General features: G+C 34.6%; 1 protein-coding gene across 1 annotated transcript in view; it reads right to left on the minus strand.

Moving 5' to 3' along the window:
* Nucleotides 1-442: 442 nt before the first annotated feature.
* Nucleotides 443-18,871, minus strand: part of SEC24B (SEC24 homolog B, COPII coat complex component) — a 97,608-nt gene continuing 79,179 nt past the window's right edge. Inside the window, exons 13-25 of the mRNA XM_029951340.1 lie at nt 18,471-18,589; nt 17,853-17,908; nt 17,400-17,606; nt 14,689-14,812; nt 14,124-14,282; nt 12,868-13,041; nt 11,718-11,828; nt 10,344-10,519; nt 9,115-9,252; nt 6,108-6,212; nt 5,195-5,287; nt 1,561-1,664; nt 443-1,345 (exon numbers count right to left, since the gene is read on the minus strand). Coding sequence (XP_029807200.1) covers nt 1,231-1,345; nt 1,561-1,664; nt 5,195-5,287; nt 6,108-6,212; nt 9,115-9,252; nt 10,344-10,519; nt 11,718-11,828; nt 12,868-13,041; nt 14,124-14,282; nt 14,689-14,812; nt 17,400-17,606; nt 17,853-17,908; nt 18,471-18,589 — 1,681 coding nt within the window. The 3' untranslated portion in view covers nt 443-1,230. The remainder of the gene's footprint in view (nt 1,346-1,560; nt 1,665-5,194; nt 5,288-6,107; nt 6,213-9,114; nt 9,253-10,343; nt 10,520-11,717; nt 11,829-12,867; nt 13,042-14,123; nt 14,283-14,688; nt 14,813-17,399; nt 17,607-17,852; nt 17,909-18,470; nt 18,590-18,871) is intronic.

The raw sequence follows: 18,871 nt of genomic DNA on the forward strand, positions 1-18,871 counted from the left end.
CCTTTTCCATTCTGAAATTAATTGATGGAACTTTCATAGTCATAAAATTCCATTCAATGATCTAATGGATCATTAATAGTTTTTATAGTAAATAACCTGTTAGTAAATGAGAGGTTTTTTTCATTAGAATAAAAGGATTCTCAAAATTCAAGATGGTAATCTTAACAAATAGTCACATGTCATGAAAGTTTTCTTGCTATGAATGTATAGAAAAAATGACCAATTTAACTAAGAAACACAAGTTATTACTAGTCAATACTCATATGTATTTTGAAAGTAACATTGGTTTTTAGAATACAAACAGAGTTAAGTACTTGGTAATGTCCACAAATTTAATAAAAACGTACTGATTCACAGATGTAACTAAATTCAAGTAGTAAGTTCAAGATGTCCTATATGTAAAAGTAACACCAACCCTCCCCACACACAAAAAAACACCAAATATTGTCAAGCAAAATATTTTTAATTAGTAGGCTGATCATAAATAAATCCACATAAAAGATTTAACAGAATTACAAAGAGTTTTGTATTTCTTTTGTGGACTCAATTCATAATACACATTAGTCAACCTCACTCTCTAACTGTGACAAAAGAGTTGTCATCCAACAATGCAGCACAGTTTAAGCAATTCATATTTTGTAGTTACATTTTTACATTTTCTTTACAAATGTAACATTTATGTACATTATATATATGTTTTTTCTATAGTTCATGTACTGAAATGCTATTGTTTTTACAGGGAAAATATTGAATTCATTTAATGAATACAAATCATTCCTTGTTAAAAAGTAATTCATATAAACAAGTAACACGGTGCCACTGCCTTTTGGCATCTCTTGTCAGAGTTTCAAGTCCAGAAACGTTATATTAATTCTAGGAAAAAGGGATTTATCTAATTGGACATTATGACACACCATTCCACATAGCTACATAAATTTGCCGGCTTGCAATGAACAGAGCACTGTACTGCTGCGCTACTGAAAATGTGTAGAAACCAATTCAAAATATACTTGGTAAAACAGCATCATCATTACCACTAATTCAGGCTGAAGAAAATCTGTCAAGTTCTTTCTTCCCTTTTACCTTCTGCCAAAGCCTCAGGGTGCTACGCTATGCACTGTGTCCTGTAACAACAAATGCCTTCATTTCAAATAGCATATGTGCTTCTCTGACGGAGGACGCTTTGCCTAGGCTATGGGTCTTTTCCTTCTTACTCAACTGTATTCCACTTCACTTACAAATCTGCTGCTGAATGTGAAGCAAAAATTCATAATAAGAGAATGCAGCTTCTGTTCGGTCTTCGATCAAATGTTGGAAAAATTCTGTTTTGGCAGGACTCTCATCTCTGAAAAAGAAAAAGGGGTATTTATCTACAAATGCGTATTATTAAAAATACATGGGGACTTTAGGAAAATGGAACAGAGAGGATATTTATCAGTTAACAGTGTTCTCCTACCAGAATACACTTTCATATTATTTAAAGTTTGCTTTGCAGATTAGCAACTTCACACAGATTTGCAGGATATGGCAATTTCATAATTAAGTTACAGAAGTACTTACTTTACCACGTGAAGAATTGGGCTTAACGGTCTGTTGTCCCTAAGCCAAGTGATAAAAGATCTCGCTCTTTCTGATGAAAGTGTATCTAGCTCTGGAAGATGTGTCTGGTAAAAGTAACACAGTTAGGAAATTACTTCCCTTGCTCACAGACTCAGCAATATTAGAACTAAATCATGATTCATACCAACTCCCAGCTCTCTATCCTCAGCTATAAAGCAGCAACCAAACGACTGAAATTTAAATCGTTCACAAACCTGTTTATATTCTTTTGGATAAGTTAATAATAAAACGTTTGACAGTAAGTGTATACCACTGGTATTTTACCCATATTATATTTTTCTGAGTAAGTCGATAAAGCATAAACAATGGTTAATATGTCACAGGTATGGTGTTGCACTTTTATGTTATCACTAAGTTCCCAATTTGCTCAACAGTTATGTGTTGCATCCTCTTCTCATAACGGTCATTGTCAGAGAACTGTATGTTTCCTTTCGTCCTTAAAATTTATAGTCCTTAAAATTTAAGGGCAAGGGACATCAAGATGGCCAACAAGACACACAAAAAGAGTTTATCATCACCATCAGGAAATGCAAATTAAAACAACAATGAGAACACCTGTCAGAATGGCTAAAATAAACAACACAAGAAACAAAAGGTGTTGGCAAGGATGCCAACCCTCCTGCAGTGTTGGTGGGAAGGCAAACTGGTGCAGCCCCTGTGAACAGTGTGGAGCTTCCTCATAAAGTTCAAAATAGAACTGCCCTTTGGTCCAGTAATCACCTACTGGGTATTTACTCAAAGAATACAAAAACACTTTTAAAGGGAGACAAGCATTCCTATGTTTATAGCAGCATAATTTTTAATAGCCAAGATACAGAAGCAGCCCAACTGTCCATTGATTGAGTGGATACACACACAATTATTTAGCCATAATAAAGAATGAAATCTTGCCCATTTGCAACAACATGAATGGAGCTAGAGAGTATAAACTAAGTGAAATAAGCCAGTCAGAAAAACACAAATACTATATGATTTCACTCGTATGTAGAAATTAAGAAACAAAACAAATGAGCAAAGGGGGAAAAAAAACAAAAAGAGAGACCAACCAAGAAACAGACTCTTAACTCTAGAGAACAAACTGATGGTTACCAGAGGGGAGGGTGGTGGTAGGGTTGGGTGAAATAGGTGATGGGTGTTAAGAAGTAAACTTGTCATGATGAGCACTGAGTGACATATGGAAGTGTTGAATCACTATATTGTACACCTGAAACTAACATAACATGTTAACTGAAATTAAAACTTAAAATTTAAGGGCAAGAATTTTAGAAAATAGTATGGATGTATATTTAAAAACTATGTGTGAGACTTTTTAATTTTTTTTTTAGGTTTTATTTATTTTTTGAGAGAGAGAGTGTGAGCAGGGGAGGGACAGAGAGAGAGGGAGATACAGAATCCAAAGACAAGCTCCAGGTTCTGAGCTAGCTATAAGCTCAGAGCCTGACATGGGGCTCGAACCCATGAACCATGAGATCATGACCCAAGCTGAAGTTGGACACTCAACCAACTGAGAGACCCAGGCGCCCCGAGATTATTTTTAAAAGACCTAAAAAGTCTATTTTTATATTTTATAACTTTAATATATATATTATATATTTATATGATGAGGGTTTTTTCCCAAACCAAATTAATAGTAAGCTAAATAACTCAAAGTATAGAGTATATAAAAAAACTTAAATAGAAAACTTTATTTGCTGTTGTTTTTTTAACTATGATTGAGGCTGAACATTGTTTCACATGGCTACTACTATATTTCCCCCCCTATAAAGTGCCTATTCAAATCCTTTGCCCATTTTTCTTTTCTTTTTTTTCTGAGGGGCTTGGGGTGTCTTTTTCTTAAAGATTTGTAAGTAAACTTTTAATACTAGAGAAATTAGCCCTTTTTCTGTCCTGAGCTACAGATACCCTTCCGATTTTGTTGTCTTTTGTCCTTATTTATTTTACCACATAGAAATGCTTCTTTATGCTCTCAGATTTATTAGTCTTTTCCATCATGGACTTACAAAGGCCTTACCCACTTTAATATAATAAAGATTATTTTTCTAGTATTTTTTCAAGTGTAATTTTTACCACATCCTATTTTTCACAAATTACACTCATTTCTATTTTGCTCCCCTGATATATTTATTGTGCCACTATCACAGTGCTTAAATAACTATAACTTTAAAAGAAAGTTTACTATTTTATTTAGAACTTATTTTTCAGGAACGCCTGAATGGCTCAGTAGGTTAAGTGTCTGACTCTTGTTGATTTTGGCTCAGGTCATGATCCTGTGATTTATGAATTCGAGTCCCACGTCGGGCTCAGTGCTGACAGTATGGAGCCTGCTTGGGATTCTTTCTCTCCTCTCTCTGCTCTTCCCCTGTCTATTCCCTCTCTCTCTAAATGAACAAATAAACTTAAAAGGAAAAAAACTTAATGATTTTCCACTTTGTTGACATTATTTCCTCTTTTCAAACCTTTCCTTATTACCTTCATTTGTTGAGTTTTAGAAATAAACTCTGGAATTAATATGTCAAATTAAAAAAACAAATAAACAATAGCAGAATGTGATAAAAATTACATTGACTTTAAAGCAGGCCTTTTCAGGGGCACGTGGGTGGCTCAGTGGGTTAGGCATCTTACTTTAGCTCAGGTTATGATCTCACGGTTCGTGGGTTCGAGCCCTGTGTTGGGCTCTGTGCTGACAGCTCAGAGCCTGCAGCCTGCTTCGGATTCTGTGCCTCCCCCTCTCTCTGACCCTCCCCCACTCACACTCTGTCTCTCAAAAAATAAAATAAACATAAAAAAGTTTATTAAAAAAGGTCTACCACCTATTGTTTAAAAAAATTAAGTAGGCCTTTTCATTAATTAAATAGAGAACTGTTTTCAGAATCATATTTCTTTGGTATGGGTTAATATATGTCCAGAAAAGGCCTATGAAAAAAATTATTATCAGCAAAATAATTTAAATAGAAGCCAAAGTTGTTGCAAAACAGTTTGGCAGTTTCTCAAAAAAATAAACAGAATTTATCCTATGACCTAGCAATTCTATTCCTAGGTATGCACCCAAGAGAGCTGAAAACATATGTTCACACAAACACTTGTACGTAAATTGTTCATAGTAGCACTACTCACAACGGCTCCAAAAGGAAAACCCTAATGTCCATGAATGAATATTGTAAATATACAATTATTATGGAGTCATAAAAAAGAATGAAGTTCTCATATGTGCTGCAATAAGGATGAACTCTGAAAATACTATGAGAAATGAAACCAAATGCAGATGGCCACAATCTTGTGTGATTCCATTTACATGCAACGTCCAGAACAGGCAAATCCGTAGGGACAGAAGGTAGGTTAGTGGTTGCTGAGGGAAAGCAGGAGGGGAGAATTTGGAAATTAGAGGTTTCTTTTTGGGGTGATGGAAATGCTCTGAAATTAAGGTATTGGTGACTGTTGTACAACACTGTGAATATACTAAAAGCTAATATGTAGCTTATTTATGATAATTAAAATGGTGAATTGCATGTGAATTTTATCTCACTAAACATTTTAAACAAGCATACAAAAACTTAAAAGTGTATAGCCCACTAACCATTTTCTGTGGTATTGATGCAAAATTAGGATACCCAAGCACATCCTCTATGAAATTATTGTCACAGCCTTTTCCAATCCAAATGTAAAAAACCTAAAACGAAAAAAATCAAAATATTAAAGCTCCCTACTCAGAAACCTATTATAGCTAATTTTCTCAAAATCACCAAGCATAAAAGAGGTAAAGTATACTATCTTAAATTAGGAATGAATATAAAAGTATAAGGAAACCCATAATTGGTACATTTGGAATCTATATCCAAGAATCTAAGTGTTTTATTTTGCTTAAATTTGCTTAAATTTACTTTGCTTAAATTTCAAGACTTTCCATGAAATATTATTTTATTTTACCATCTTCCTTACTTTTTTTCCCAGTAGGAAGGTAGTGCTTTAGCCAGGATAACTGACTCACTGTATTTCCTATACACTATTTCAATTACTATCTGTGTATTTTAACTAAGGGCTCTTACTCACCCCTCCTTTCCTGCTCATAAGGTATCATTCACGAAGCTATCTCGATCATTCTGACACCCTTCACAACCACCCAGCCCAGTGACTTCTCCTGAACTCCTAATCAGTAATGGCTTAGACAATGAGTAGAAGTTATAATTAATAAGACTTCTGAGGTCCCTTTGAATTTTATGATTCTAGATGCTAGAGAGAATTTATTTCTTTATTTCTGTTTATCAAGTATATGTAACCCATGACAATAAATAATCCATAATAGTAAAATGATACCTGATTAGAAAAGTCTAACATAAATTGACTGCTTGTGCCAGGTACTAATTTTTTGCTTCTCAGTTCCTAATCCCACCTTTCACTGCCTGACCTATGATAACAGAGCTGGCCTCTGTAAGTGCTTCTGCTTTTGCCAGCCAGAACAGTGTTAACCATTATCAGTAGAAGGTACTTACAGAGCCACAGTCCATAAGGAAAGCACCTTCCCTTGTCAGTTTTTCTGCAGACAATTTTTGAAGAGGTGGCTGAGGTACAACCCTGTCATTAACATGTATTGCACCCTGAAAAAAAAAAAAGATGGAATGTGAATGAGCTTATATAACTATCATCACAGTCTGGAACTTAAAGGCTACCAGCTCCTTATGAAATACTATAAAATGACACTTGAGAATTTTGTAAGACACAAAAAATTTTTGATAATCCATTACCACCTTGGCTGCAGAATCAAGACACTCAGATATATTCAAATTACAAAGATAAAAAACATGAACACGTTAAATGATCTGTCCATTTCCTTCCCTTCTAGGATCTGGATATGTAGTATGACTATTAAATCTGCTGCAAAGCAAGTTACTTTTTTACATTTTTCTAGTAACAAAATACAGAAGATTCCAAAGAGTAGAGTTTTAACACAAGAAAGAAAATACACTATAAATTTGCATATTAAAAAATAACTGTTGGGTACCAGATTTGGTTTATAATATGATCAAAATTGCACTTGTATCAGGGGGATACCACACCTCAACATAATAAAGGCTATATATGAAAACCCCAAGCTAATATCATACTTGATGGTGAAAAACTGAGAGCTCTTCTCCCCCTAAGATCAGGAACAAGACAAGGATGTCAGTCAACACAGCACTGAAGTCTCAGCCACAGCAATCAGACAACAACAACAAAAATGAAACGCATCCAAGTTGGTAAGGAAGACTTTCATTAAGTAGATGACATGATGTTATATACAGAAAACCCTAAAGAATCTGCCAAAAAACTACTAGAAATGATAAATGATTTCAGAAAGGTTATAGGACACAAAATCAATATAGAGATATCTCTTGCAGTTCTATATACTAAAAATGAAGTAGCAAAAGGAGAAATTAAAAAAACAATTCCAATTACAATTGCCCACACAAAATAATAAAATATTTGGGAACAATAACCAAGGAGGTGAAAGACTTGTACTCTGAAAACAATAAAACATTGATGAAAGAAATTGAAGATGACACAAATGGAAAGATATTCCATGCTCATGGTTTTAAAGAACAAATATTGTTAAAAGGTCCATACCACCCAAAGCAATCTACAGATTTAATGCAATCCCTCTCAAAACAGCAAAAGTATTTTTCATAGAACTAAAACAAATAATCCTCAAACGTATACAGAACTACAAAAGACACCACATAGCCAAAGCAATCTTGGAAAAAAAAAAAAAGAACAAAGTTGGAGGTATCACAATCCCAGATCTCAAGTTATACTATAAAATTATAGTAATCAAAACATATGGTACTGGCACAAAAACAGACACATAGATCAATGGAACAGAACAGAGAGCCTAGAAATAAACTCATGATTATTTGGGCAATTAACCTTCGATAAAGGAGACAAGAATATGCAATTGGAAAAAGACAGTCTCTTAATAAATAGTGTTGACAAAACTAAATCGCTACATGCAAAGAACGAAACAGGACCGCTTTGTTACACTATACCCAAAAATAAACTCAAAATGGATTAAGGACCTAAATCTGATCTGAAACCACAAAAATCTTAGAAGAGAGCACAGACAGTAATTTCTCGGACATTAGCCACAGCAACATTGTTAAAGATAGGTTTCCTAAGGCAAAGGAAATGAAAGCAAAAATAAACTGTTGGGACAACAAAATAAGAAGCTTCTGCACAGCAAAAGAAACAATCAACAAAAGAAAAAGACAAACTACTGAATGGGAGAAGAGATTTACAAATGATATATCCAATAAGGAGTTAGTATCCAAAATACATGAACTTAAACAGCTCAACAATAAAAACCCAAATAATCCATTTAAAAACTGGGCAAAAGACATGAAAAGACATTTCTCCAAAGACACCCAATATGGCCAACGGACACACAAAATGATGTTCAACATCACTCAACATTAGGGAAATGCAAATCAAAAGCACAATGAAATACCGCCTCACACTTGTCAGATGACTAAAATCAACAACTCGAGAAATAAGTGTTGGCGAGGATGCAGATAAAAAGGAACCATCGTACACTGCTGGTGGGAATGCAAACTGAGGCAGCCATTGTGAGAAACAGTGTGGAGGATCCTCAAAAAAGTAAAAACATAATTGCCATATGATCCAGTAATTCCACTACTGGCTATTTCCCCAAAGAGTACAAGGGCACTAATTCAAAAGGATATAAGCATCCTATGTTTATAGGCGCATTATTTAAAATAACCGAAGTATGGAAGCAACCCAAGTACCCATCAATAGATGAATGAATAAAGAAGTGGTATATATAAATGGAATATTATTCACAGCCATAAAAAGAATGAAATCTTGCCATTTGCAATAACATGGGTGAATCTAGATGATATAATGCTAAATTAAACAAGTCAGTCAGAGAAAGACAAATACCCCACGATTTCACTCATATGTGTAATTTAAGAAAATATGAAGAAAAAAGAAACAAATAAAAAAATAGACTCTTCTATGGAGAACAACTGGTGATTACCAGAGGGAAGGTGGGGGCAGATGCGGGAAATAGGTGAAGGGATTAAGAGTACATGTATCATGGTGAGCACTGAGTAATGTGCAGAGTTGTTGATCAACTATATCGTACACCCAAAACTTATATATAACACTATACTATACATTAATTATACTGGAATTAAAAACAAAAACAAAAATTGCATTCTGGTCACATCAGGAACAGTCAATATCTACAGAATATAAATAGAAATGTTCATTCTACAACTTAGCTTTGTAATAAGTTTTATAACTAAACTCACAAGGTGAATTACGTTCTATATTTTTGAAAGCTCTATAACCATAGATAGTATCAACCAAATCTATAGCTACTGTCCTTATTTACTATATTACTACTTACTATAAGGAAAGAGCTGATGTAAAAAATTGTTAACACCTTACATTAGCACCCTACTTGTATACTCAAGATGCTCAAACATATTTAAAAATTCCTACCTCATCTGTCAATCTGTCTATCCTGTACAAGTTGGGATGAATCATTTTCATTAGATGAACAAGTGGCTGACACTTTATCTGACACATGGCATATACACGATCATCCAGACGTGTGCTTGTACCAGTTCTAAATGCTTTCTACAAGAGAAAAAATGTATTTTTCAAATAAAATATAGACAAATATATATACATGCACACACCATCAAAGTCATGGAAAAAGCATGGCCTTTAAAACAGCCCTAGATTAAATTCTCAGCTCTGACATTCAACAAGTAGACAAGTAGATGCGTGAAAAAGTTACTTAGCTTCTCAAAGCTATATTATTATCATAAGAAAAATAGAAAAAAATGCTTACCTCTCTAGGGTGTGGTAAGGATTAAATAAGAGATGATACATATATTAACAGCTATTACAGTGCCTAGGGCTTGGAAAGATATTCAATGGACAGTAAATCCTTTCCTTAGAGTATCTTTCCAGAAGCACACACATACTAAGAGTATGTTATAAGCACACCATTATTTAAGTTGCTCCCACATATTACTTTATATTTTTCTAGTGTTTATTTATCTTGAGAGAGAGAACAAGCGAGAGCAAGAGAGCAAGTGAGTTGGGGAAAGGCAGAAAGAGAGGGAGACACCAAATCGGAAGCAGGCTCCAGGCTCTGAGCTGTCAGCACAGAGCCCGATGCAGGGCTTGAACTCACGAACTGTGAGATCATGACCTGAGCCCAAGTCAGATGCTTAATCAACTGAGCCACCCAAGTGCCCCTTGTAGCTCCCACAAATATTAAAGAGTGAGAGCATATGGTTTCAAAAATCATGTTTTTTTAATATACTTCTATTTTCCACTGATCTTCTGTTTTTCTTTTTTATTTTTTTAATTTACTTTTTTGAGAGACAGATAGAGAGCGCAAGCAGGGGAGGATCAGAGAGAGGGAGACAGAATCTGAAGCAGGCTCCGGGCTCTGAGCCAGCTGTCAGCACAGAGCCCAACACGGGGCTCGAACCCACAAACCGTGAGATCATGACCTGAGCCGAAGCCGGATGCTTAACCGACTGATTCACCCAGGCGCCCCAGATCTTCTGTTTTTCAAATCTTTTCCAGTGTTAAGCTGCCAAACTGTCTACCTAAATATGAAAACCCCCATTCATTGGGATTTCATTTCTTCATCTATGTATTGAGAATTTTAGATGACTTTATGAACTGTAACAGTAAAGACAGAAAGCTACCTGTTTAAGAAGGGCCAAAACATAGAGAGGAAACAGCTTGAGGGAGCTGGGGGCTATCAGGGCAGAGTGCTGTAAATTTGAGACCGTTGAGCCATATGCAGACAAGGAATCCACAACAGCATTCACTAAGGCATCTCTTGCATCTGACAGGCTTGAGGAGATGGATCGATCAACAGCTATAAGGCAATCAAAATGAAAATGCATTGGCCATTAGATTCCAATGAATGCAGTAAGAGATAAAATTTACATGCATTACTTAAGAAAACAACAAAAATTCTGTTTTTAGGATAGAAAAATACATTTCACCTGCCTCTTCATTTTGTGTCTACTCATGACAATTTTTTTGAAGTAAATCTGAACAATTCTGTCAATCAGAACAAATTTAGATTGTTTTGGATCTTTATTAAAGCGTTTCCAGGTCAACAAAAAAAAGGGCAACGGAATATAGGTTCTCATGCAGACATTGAAAAGTCAGATATCAGTGTGAAAGTTATTTTCTTTCAAGTACATAAACTAGAGATAGCCTATAAATATGCTCAAGTATTAAAGATAAAATTATATTGAAAACCAGTTATACTGAATTTAAAAAACAGGTAAGATAATAAAATATTGGGATACTTTAGTAAGTAATGACCATTTTTCTCTAGGACTACATGAAAAATAAGATTCATTTCATGTCAAAAAGGATAATTCATTAAAAATAAAACCCCCAGTGTTGCATTAGTTTTCCCAAAAGATTTTTTTTTGAACTTACATATAATAATATTCATTCTTTTGGGTATAATTCTAAGGTGATTATATGTCAAATGCACAGCCATGAAATCACTATCACAGTCAAAATATACTACAGTTCCCTTTCCCCAAAACAAACCACTGGTGCTGGTCCCTTGTAGTAAAATCTTCCCACTACCCTTAACTCTGATAATCACTGATCTGTCCTGCATCCCTAGATTCTTCCCTTTTCCAGAGTGTCATTTGAATATGCACATGGCTATCTCCTTTTGAAGCTAGCGCCTTTCCACTTAGCATAATGCCTCTGAAAGTCATCCATGTCTATTCACATATCAACAATTCATTTCTTTTTACCACTGAAGTTATATTTCATGATATGGATAAACTGTTGTTTGCTGATATATTCATCAGTTGGAGAACATTTGGGTTGTTACCCATTTTTGGTGATTATGAATCTCCCAGGGATTTTAAACTAAAGAATTAATAAGAAATATAAGAACGGTCTAATTCACACTGCTATAAATGAAAACGTAAAATAAAACATATACACTTTCTAAATAAGGAATCTCTAGGGTAAAAAAAAAGCGTCCAGTTTTCAGTTTTTAGGACAGAAGAATACACCTCCCTCACATTTTTACTCACCCATGTTTGCTAGAAGGCAGATGGCAGCCTGTACGTCCACTCCTGCACAGACATCTGCTAGTGAACTCACTACTGGCAAACAGAGCGTGTGCACTCGAATTCTCCGTTCACCTATGGGAAATGATGAAATAATATCAAAACACAGTAGACCAAGACAGAAATAAAGCAAACAGGTCAAAACAGTATTCAAGTTACTATCTGATTGGATTAAATCACCAACAGGATTTCGAAATGTAAAAACAAAAGTTTTACAAGTAATGTGTTTTAAAGAAAATCAAACACTCCAAATCTATAGATTATGATACATATTTTGTATATAGTTGAACATTTGGTTCTGGTTTTTATTTTAATTTCTCATTTTTTTAAAGAGAGAGAGGAAGAGAGAGAGAAAAAGAGAGAACGAGAGGGCACAAGCGGTGAAGAGGGGCAGAGGGAGAGATACAGAGAATCTTAGGCAGGCTCCATGCTCAGTGCAGAGCCTGACACAGGGCTTAATCCCACAACCTTGGGATCACGACCTGAGTGGAAATCAACGAACTGAGCCACTGAGCCACTGAAGCACCTCCTGGTTTTCATTTTAATATCAATCATTCTAAATTATATACAATATAGTAAAACGTCAGAAAACTTGACTGTCAAATAACTAACATGGGTCTTACATGATATACAGAATTATTTACTTTATGGAGCAAAAAATAACGCTAAGGTTGACATAGCTGGATTTAGCATGAGTTTACCAGACACATATGATCCTGAAAATCCACTACTTCCATGAGTCAGAAATATTAAATACTAGATATTAAAGGGGTCACTCAGTTGGTTGAGTTTCTGATTCTTGATTTAGGATCAGGTCATGATCCCAGGGTTGGAGGACTGAGCCCTGCACCGGGCTCTGCTCTGAGCATGGAGCCTGCTTGAGATTTTCTCCCCCACTCCTGCACTCTCTCCCTTAACAAAACAAAACAACAAGGAAATGATATTAAAGATTCAAAATGAGTTAAAAAAAATAAACAGAACATATATTTGATTAATAACTAATGCATATTCCATTTATCTCCCACTATGCATTCATTCTCTCTCCCCATTTCCAACAGCATGTAAAAGGAGGGGGAAATTATTGCTGATTATATTTCACATCTGTTAACATTACCTTTGCTTGATGTATATAATAGGGCTGTCTGAAAGCACACTAAGGAAGTATCTGTCAAGTTTTCTTCGATTGACAGCTGTACTGCAAATCCAGCATCAGGATTGATGTTGGCAAGGGACAACAAATCAGTGGAACGGACAAAGAAATTTCCGTGAAAAGTGTGCATTGAAAGACCTAGGGAAGAGAAAACTTGTTATAAAAGATAAAGTAACAGAAGTATCTTTACCTCAGGCTAAAGCTATTTTTTAAAGTAAAAACTGTCTCAGATTTTGAATAAAAAAAAAAACAAAACTTTTTTTTAGTAGCCTCCATACTGGAGGCATGGAGCCCAAAGCAGGGCTTGAACTTAACACTCTGAGATCAAGAGTCAGATGCTTAACTGACTGAGCCATTCAGGTGCCCCTCTGATTTGAATCAAAAGGGTTATGATTAGGGTGTTAGTAGGTTCTAAAATACCAATTAAAAAAAAAACAGGCAACACAGGTTATATAAAAGAGAGAGTATACACTTAACTTGCATTGGTAAGTAATCTTTTATTTTCTCACAAGTGATTTAAATTCAGACAAAGAACTAATACATAAAAAATGAAACTAATGATGAATACTTTCAGTTCATTAATATTTAAAATTGTGGGGGGAGAGGAGGCGGGCAGTGGCACCTCGGTGGCTCAGTCAGTTAAGCATCTAACTTCTGCTCAGATCATGATCTCACAGCTTGTGGGTTTGAGCCCTGCGTCGGGCTCTGACCTGACATCTCAGAGCCTGGAGTCTGCTTCAGACTCTCCCTTTCTCTCTGCCCCTCCCCCCCGGTTCATGCTCTCTCTTTCAAAAATAAACATCCACAAATTTTTAAGAATTAAAATTAGGGATGAGAATCCCTCCAGCAAACATTCCCACAAAACTGAGGTAATGCAAACTGAAGACTAACTGAATGATTATGAAGGAAGGCAAAGCTCATTCATCAGACAACTTTCACTTATGACTTTCCCTACTTCTCTAATTCTCCTTCTAAAATCCCCTCCAATATGGCTTTTTCTTAGGTCCTTCCTAATAATGTAAACATTACTTTTGCTCATTTATTCAAATTACTTAAGAAATTGGTCAATGATTATTCAATAACTATATATATTTATTTAAAACAGCTTATAGCTGAATGGTTCATGTAAAGAGTCCTGAATAATGAAGAATCATTATAGGTAGTCAAAGTAATTTTGACAAAAGTATATAATATGAAGCATAATTTTTATGATTTCATACCTTTTGTACACCTTATTCTCATAACAGCTTCAAACCCAATTTTTCTTGTGAGATACCGTTTCAGGTCTTTCTGTAACTTTTCTGCTTGTGAAGGATTGTGAGTATAGTGGAAAGATGGATAATAATAGATACACCCTGCAGAATACTTGGACATGCAAGCTTTAGAGAGAAATATACAAAATATTAGCTACAGAAACAATAATATCCTATTAGTAATATCCAGCAATATCTTACTTGTCCAACAACAGTATAGATTCTTAGATCATGAAAAAAACCTAAGTCATAAAAGAGGAAGACTAAGCTGTCAAAATAAGAATAATATATAAATCTGCAAATTTGTAAAATATCTGATAAGGTTTATTGTTATTTATTGATTTTAAAAACAAATAGTAAGAGCATTTTAGATTTGTATAGTGCTGTACAGTTAACTGGTAATTTTCATAGATATCATCTATCTAATTCACATGCTTTTTACCCCAAATGTTGAGAACTCTTACTCAGGAGTTTAGATTTGACTTTATGCTAAAAATGTTTATGTGAACAGATGAACACGTCATCTCCTTACCTAGAGATGCAAGGTCAGAATATTGTGAACTTAAAAGGAACAGATCCACTGCAGTCTGCTGCCCTGAGCAATCTAAAGCCAGTTTCTTATAAAAATCAGTTGCAGGGCCAAGATGTTGTACAACCTAAGTCAAAAGGTCATAAAGTAAGAGCTAGAAACCTTAGACTATGCACACATTTCTACATCTCTCTTATAGTAATGAAAATACTTTGTCTTCCTATTGAACTAAGGTTTTGAAACATCTAGATAGTTGGCATAGATTCTACAAGTGTATATGTTAACATTTATAAAGCACTAACACTAATAAAGGACTATACGAGATGTTTTAAATAAATTAAAGTTACCCTACATTTTACAGATGAGGAAACAGAGGTAAAAAATGATTAGGTAACAACCAATTACATATTTAGTGAGTGGCGGAAGCTGGAATATAAGAGTGAGAAGTCTGGTTCTGACTCCAGAGTGAGTGTTGTTACCCATTACTGTATCCTGTTACATGACAACGTGACAGAATCAAAGACTGAGGAACGTTTTTCCTACTGGCATAAGGACACTTGAGCTGAGAAGGTGGCTCTGGTGAAGAGTTAAAAATGCCAACAGTCAGGCTCCAATTCTTAATTTCTATGCTATATTACATGACAAAATATTGCAGTCCTCTTAATTATAATGTATGATTACTGTATTAGAGTTTACTCAGATATGAAGAGATACATAAATCAGAACAGGTATTTAAGCTTCTGAGCCCCAAGAAGTAAAAGATGTTTCTGAAAGTTAAGTGAGATTACTAAAACAAAACTGCATCAGAGACTTGTGTAACACATAACACCTTCCTCTGTTCAAAACCCCTCAGTATTCTAAAATGGACTGCAATGGATCAATGAACTGAATACGAGCTGTACTTGATAAGCTTAAAAAATATACCTGCCCTACTTTATTTTAAAACTAGATTTTTTTCTAAAACACAACTTCAAAATGCACTTTCTGGGGGTGCATGGGCGGTGCAGTCGGTTAAGTGTGCCACTCTCAGGGTTCTGAGTTCAAGCCCTGCTTTGGTCTCCATGCTGGGCATGAAGCCTACTTAAAAAAACACACAAACACAAAAACAAAAAAAACATTCCTAATAATGCAATTTCTATAAAAAGTAAAATATGGCATTATTTTTCTCTAGCAAATTGATGAATAATAATAAAACGGTAATAATAATGACTAGAAGATTTAAGAGTCATTAGGTATACAGCATATAAAAAAACCTAAGCAAGTAAAACATATTAATAACTTAAGTTTGACCCAATAATTTCACTTCTAGGAATTTTTCCTAAGAAAAAACTAAATATGTGGCTACGTATTTATGGCATTATTGAAATTGCTTAGTTCATACTCATAATTAGTTGTAATAGTATTACCCTGAGGTGAGATAAAACTTATATACAGCACAAAAAAACATTATTGTAACTCATTTATTTTTTGAAAAAAAGGGATTAAAATATTCTGACCAAATCTTCATGTAAAACCCAAGTAATATTCAGTCTCATAGTCTTTTTGTGTGTGTGTGTGTGTGTGTGAAAATACTGGAGACTGTTCAGTCGCCAGGAGACAAGCAATTCAATTGAGTACTTTCATTTTTATTAAAAGATATTTTTTAAAAGATTTTTTATTTTTGAAAGTTTATTTATCTTTTTTAGTAATCTTTACCTTCAAAGTGGGGCTTGAACTCATGACTCTGATATTAAAAGTAACATGCTCCCCACCCCCACCCCCCCCAAAAAAAGTGTCATGCTCTTCTGACTGAGCCAACCAGGTAGGTATCTGTAAAAAATATTTTTTAAAGAAAATTTTCAGGGGCACCTGGGTGGCTCAGTTGGTTAAGCCTCTGACTTTGGCTCAGGTCATGATGTCAAGGTTCCTGAGTTTGAGCCCCATGTCAGGTTCTGTGCTGACAGCCTGGAGGCTGCTTTGGATTCTGTGTTTCTCATCTCTCTGCCACTCCCCTGCTTGTGCTCTCTCTTTCGAGAATAAATAACATTAAAAAAAAAATTAAGACAATTTTCAGGGACCTCAGAAAATGCTCACAATGTACTTCTTAATGGAAAAAAGTTGTTAAAGAATATATTGTACACATATGATGCCTGGTTATGCTTATTTGTATGTGTTTATATAAACATTATTATCTTTTTTTTTTTTTTTTTAAGATTTTATTTTTAAGTAATCTCTACACCTAACGTTGGGCTCAAACTCAAGACCCCAAGATCAGGAGTCACATGTTTTTCAACTGATCCAGCCAGGCAAGCCTAAATGCTATTATCATGATAGTAAAGATTATTTATGGCTTGCATTTGTTATATAATGGTTTGTATTATCTTTATAATTAAAATGTTTTAATAATGAGTATGTTAAATTGTAATATCTCAGATTTAATATTAACACTTGTATAACAGAAAAGAGCACTGTAGCCAGAAAATTAAGTCACGTCTTTATCATTAGTTACCTAACCTTTGGCAAGTTTAATCTATTTTCCTCATCTGTAAAATGAAAGAATTAGAGTAAATTATTCTTAAATTTCTATGACTTGCAAACAAAGTAATATTAAGAATATTAAATGATAATTAAACTTTCTCACCAGATTTTAGTAGAATAATGAACAAATAATTACACAGTCTATGGAGGTACAAAAGAGCATCTTAAATATAACAGAAAAACCAAATCTAAAATACCTTTGTGCTTGATCTCTGATTAGGATCTTCTCTGGACTGCAGAAGCCCTGCACCCAAGGAAGGTAACTGTGTCTGAAATACAGACACACGGCCACCTGTTGGAGACATTAATTTAAAGGCAGCCTGAAGCGCAGGACCAAGGGCACTGTGTGTTTCTCTTGTATTGGTGAACATATTTGGTAATGCATTCAATAAGTCTTTTATAAGCTGGGAAAACAAAGATTAAAAGTTGAATTACTCAGAGGGCAAGGCAATTTTCTTCTTTAAAATATTCTGGAGTATAATATATACCACTGTATCTTGGGGGATACAAACCGAGCGGTCAATCAATCAATATGCTTCCTACATTGTCTATGCAGTATTAATATATGAAGTAAACAAATGTTAAAGACCTTAGTAAACAGTTAAAATAACAGAAATATCTTCATTCTTTAAGAAAAAAGTCAATCTCACCTCTTTACTTTCATACAGATTCACAAGTAAGCTATCTGGTGTAGGCAGAAAAACATCTAAAGGGAAAACATACATTTTAATCAACAGATAAATCAAGTCAGAAGAATACCATAAATTTAAAAATCTTAGTTTTCATCAGGCCGTATATATAATGGGAACCATGATACTGCTTTATTAAATATATATCCTTAATTAAATGTGTATTATACACACGTGTGTGCACACATGTATAAGTATACACACAGGCATAGAAAACTAAGAATGAAATACATTCCAGAAAACAAATTCTCTCTCTAGAGAGAGAGAAAGAGAAAAGAGGAGAGAGAGAGGGAGAGAGAGAAGGACAGAGAGAGAGAGAAAAAAAAATCTAAACAGGCTCCACACTCAGCACAGAGCCTGATGTGGGGCTGGATCCCACAACCGTGGAACCATGACCTGAGCCAAAATCAAGAGTTGGATGCTCAACCAACTGAGCCACCCCGGCACCTTGTCAGGAAACTGTTTTTAAACAATATTGAAGTGCACCAAATTATCCTTACAGCCCTATGACAGGATGTATTGTCAAATATAGTAACCTCAATTCCAAAATCTAGAGTCAGACTGTTATTCACTGCTTACCATCTATGTCAGACACAATCAACATTTGAGGCTGTGATAATCCTTCTTGTAAATTGTAGAAATGAATAGTGCTATCAAAGGTCATGAATCCTATTCTTGTTCGTGAATCTCCAGGAAGCCTAATGATAGAAAATTTTATTAAAAAAAATAATGAAATAGTAAACTATGTCTAAGAATAATTACAGGAGCTTTTTCATAGAGAACAGAAAATTATTCCTCTGTAAATCAACATACATTAGAAAAGAACAGCCAAGATGAAACATCCTATTTTCAGATGGAACCAACATGTTTAGAATTAATACTCCAGAAAGCTCCATGTTCAAATAATAAACCAAAACTAAAAATGAAATGATTAAAAAATCAAAGATTTCTTGCTAACTTGCCTCTAACACACACTCCTT

The sequence above is a fragment of the Suricata suricatta genome, chromosome 1, assembly GCF_006229205.1.
Source record: "Suricata suricatta isolate VVHF042 chromosome 1, meerkat_22Aug2017_6uvM2_HiC, whole genome shotgun sequence".
NCBI lineage: Eukaryota > Metazoa > Chordata > Mammalia > Carnivora > Herpestidae > Suricata > Suricata suricatta.